The following is a 3,133-nucleotide window of genomic DNA, read 5'->3' as shown; positions in this document are numbered from 1 at the left end:
AAATATTTAAACGTTAAAAAAATGAACGAATGATTCTAAAAAGAAAAAATGATGCAAATGATTTACCACACATTTAAGCCATTCGCTTATATTTGAACTCAAATTCGTTACGCATTTAGATAAATCTTTTCTTTCGTGTAAAATGTATTTTAACCTTTTGCCAATCAACACAAGAAGTTGAGATGCTAACGTATTGTAATCGTTAACCGAAGGAATGATCTAAAAAACAGAAAAAGTTATTCACTGTGGAAAAACAAAATAAAAATAAAAATTTCTCATCGTCGTAAACCTCTTCTGCTAAACGATCGTAACCGTGAGAATATAATTCGCAAATTTGTTGCCTGCGAAGATCATCCAAAGCTAAATCCCATATTTTAGCCAATTTGAAACATAATTGAATCCACTTATTATATTCGTCTACGTTGAATTTAACGGTGGGAACAAAATCTTCTGGGGTGTCCGAGTCAACAGATGAACTTTGAACTCGTTCGACAACCTGAACTGTGCATGAAGACGCCGTGACGACTTTTTGTAAAAATTGCTTTCTTGAATTTATTACGGAAGGACTTAAATTTTGACAAGTGGCAACAGGAATGTTCAAATTGAAATCCATTATTTCCTGAAAATTTTCCCGAAAAATCCGTCAAAAATTTACTCAATTCAAAAAAAAAAAAAAAAAAACAGAAAAGATTTTCTTGCACTGACCAAATTTTCAAATAAATTAACGATGGCTTTTGGAAATTTTATGTTCAATCCGTAAATCAAAAGCAATACGACGGTGATTTGATAGGAAAGAATGATCGAATCGGGATTGGCTTCTGCCTGAGCAATCGCGACGGACACCAAATTAGAACCTGGAGCGGTGACGCAATTTTGCCAAATGGCTTCCCGTTCGATTCTAAAATCTATACCTTCCAGAGTGTCTATATCGCTTATGATGTTGACGTATTTCAAAACGATTTGCAAAAAATTTGGAACTTGATTACTGTTCAAACCGATGACTTGTGTGAATAATTTTCCCTTTGGTACTTTACCGACACGATTGATCATTTTAGCGAGATCTTTCAACGTATTTTGCAAATATGTGTTCCATGATAAAATACAAATTCCTAAGGGAAACCATAATAATAATAATAATGATTTAAATTCTTTGAGGTATTTAAAATTAAACTTTTTTCTTTTTTTTTTTTACCGAATTTAATTTTATTCGCAGGTATCAACTCGATGCATTTAACAGCTGCCTCTAAATAATTTAAATCCTCCATGTTTTTCGACCAATAAGCCGTATATTCCCAACATAAATTACTTAATAAAGAACTCGTAGTTAAACTATATGGAAATCTACCTTTTAACAATTGCAAATAATCTAAAATTAAAATCAAAAAAAAATTTCATTTTGTTTTCAAACAATTAAAAACAACAACAATGTCGAATGAGGTGTCGATGACGACATACGTAAAATAAGATTTAAATTTTCTTTATTTTCTCTCGCTATATTATTAGCTTTATTCAATTCTTCAACCAGTAGAGATTTGAATGAGTCGCTGTTTTTTATTTCCGCCATTCCTTCGTTAGAATATTCTACATCGTTTTTATTTATGTAAACGGAAGGATCGAAACCGAATTGTGCAAGCCATTTTGTTACCAATTCCGACACTCTTCCCGTACCATTCGATTGTATAGAATTTAACGATTGGTAATCGAAATCGAATGGGATTTCCGCCATGCTTTTTGTTTTTATAACATTTTTCAACGTTATGCTGAGAATTGCATTTAATAAGGCTAAATCTTGTAATTGAGTTATTAGAATATCCCATTGGCAAGTATCTTTTGATATGTTTTCCCAATCCGTTTGCAAATTACCTGAAATTAAAATGAAAAAAAAAAAATCACTTAAATGTAATAAAGTGATTGATTGATATTTTTTTTTAAAAGTTTAATTTTACCATTATTATTAGTTTTACTTTTGTTTTTTTTCTTTTCTTTTTTACAAGTCAATTCTTTTTTTTGTTCTAAATATATGGTGACGGAACGACACATAAGAGCAGCAAAAAATCCTCGAATGGTAGACGGACTATTTGATATACAAATTCTAAGTTGTGACCACCATGGTGATTCTTTATTATATTCCGTACATATGGCATTCAGATCTTTAAAACAAAAATAATGGAAAAGATACACCATAATGCATATATTTTAATTTTAATTCATCTTTGTAATGGTTCTTACCATCTAGTGAGCAAATAATTTTTAAAATTTCAATAAAATTTATAATTTCTTCGGATGATAAATTGTGTGTTGTATTTTTGTCACACCAATACGACAACAAACACATGGCTAAATCAATAGATGTGAAAAAACAAAGTTCACATTTTTTTTTCCATTCGTTTAATTTTGAAGGAGAGCATAGTATTCCTTTAAAAAAATATTCAGAAACAAATATAAATTTATCAAAATTTAAATTTTTTTTTAAACTTAAACGAACTGATTGTTTGGCGTTTTTTCCATTTTTTTCTTGTTTTTCAATACTGGCATTCAATAGGTCAAAATCAAAACAAGAGAGAAAATTATGTAGTTCTGAATATTTTTCTTCTTTGAACATTACTTTGTTTGTAGCTTTTTGCAATCCTTTTATTTCTTTGATTTGATCCATTAACTTTAATGTTATATCTAATTCATTTTTAGATACTTTTAACTCTTCGTATAAAACATCAGAATCGACTTGAAAATTTTGAACGTTTTTTTCATTTAATACTGATTCGTTGAGATTTATTAGGAAAGCATAAAACGACAATAAATTGTTTATCAATTCTACATAAGTCAATAATTTTGTAGGAAGAAGCTCTTCTCTATCTAAAAAAAAAAAAAAAAATAATTGTTTGTTATTTTATTTCCTAAGTGAAATTTAACACTTTACTACTTAAATGTAATTATAATTCACCTGGACGACGAAAATCTTCCAAAAATACATTTAAGACATTTTTAAAAGTCTCTAATGAATTTTTCCGACTGTTTAGAAACATTTCAATAACTTGATATTTAACATCATCTAATTGTAATTCTTGGGCACATTTTTTCAACTCTTCAAGTCTTTCGAAACTCTCAGATTCAGTTTTCAATAAAATTTTCATTT

At 28.8% G+C, this 3,133-nt stretch overlaps 1 protein-coding gene across 1 annotated transcript in view; it reads right to left on the bottom strand.

Moving 5' to 3' along the window:
- Positions 1 to 6: 6 nt before the first annotated feature.
- Phum_PHUM533910 (Rab3 GTPase-activating protein regulatory subunit, putative) overlaps positions 7 to 3,133 on the bottom strand; it is a gene marked incomplete at both ends in the record, with an annotated part of 5,522 nt that continues 2,395 nt past the window's right edge. Inside the window, 9 exons of the mRNA XM_002431470.1 lie at positions 7 to 219; positions 290 to 619; positions 706 to 1,109; positions 1,193 to 1,366; positions 1,456 to 1,863; positions 1,965 to 2,150; positions 2,230 to 2,415; positions 2,476 to 2,853; positions 2,942 to 3,099. Of these exons, the coding sequence (XP_002431515.1) occupies positions 7 to 219; positions 290 to 619; positions 706 to 1,109; positions 1,193 to 1,366; positions 1,456 to 1,863; positions 1,965 to 2,150; positions 2,230 to 2,415; positions 2,476 to 2,853; positions 2,942 to 3,099 (2,437 nt within the window). The remainder of the gene's footprint in view (positions 220 to 289; positions 620 to 705; positions 1,110 to 1,192; positions 1,367 to 1,455; positions 1,864 to 1,964; positions 2,151 to 2,229; positions 2,416 to 2,475; positions 2,854 to 2,941; positions 3,100 to 3,133) is intronic.

Source organism: Pediculus humanus, genomic scaffold (genome assembly GCF_000006295.1).
Source record: "Pediculus humanus corporis 1103172108288 genomic scaffold, whole genome shotgun sequence".
In the NCBI taxonomy this organism is placed as follows: domain Eukaryota; kingdom Metazoa; phylum Arthropoda; class Insecta; order Psocodea; family Pediculidae; genus Pediculus; species Pediculus humanus.
This window is presented reverse-complemented; position numbering and strand designations above follow the sequence as displayed.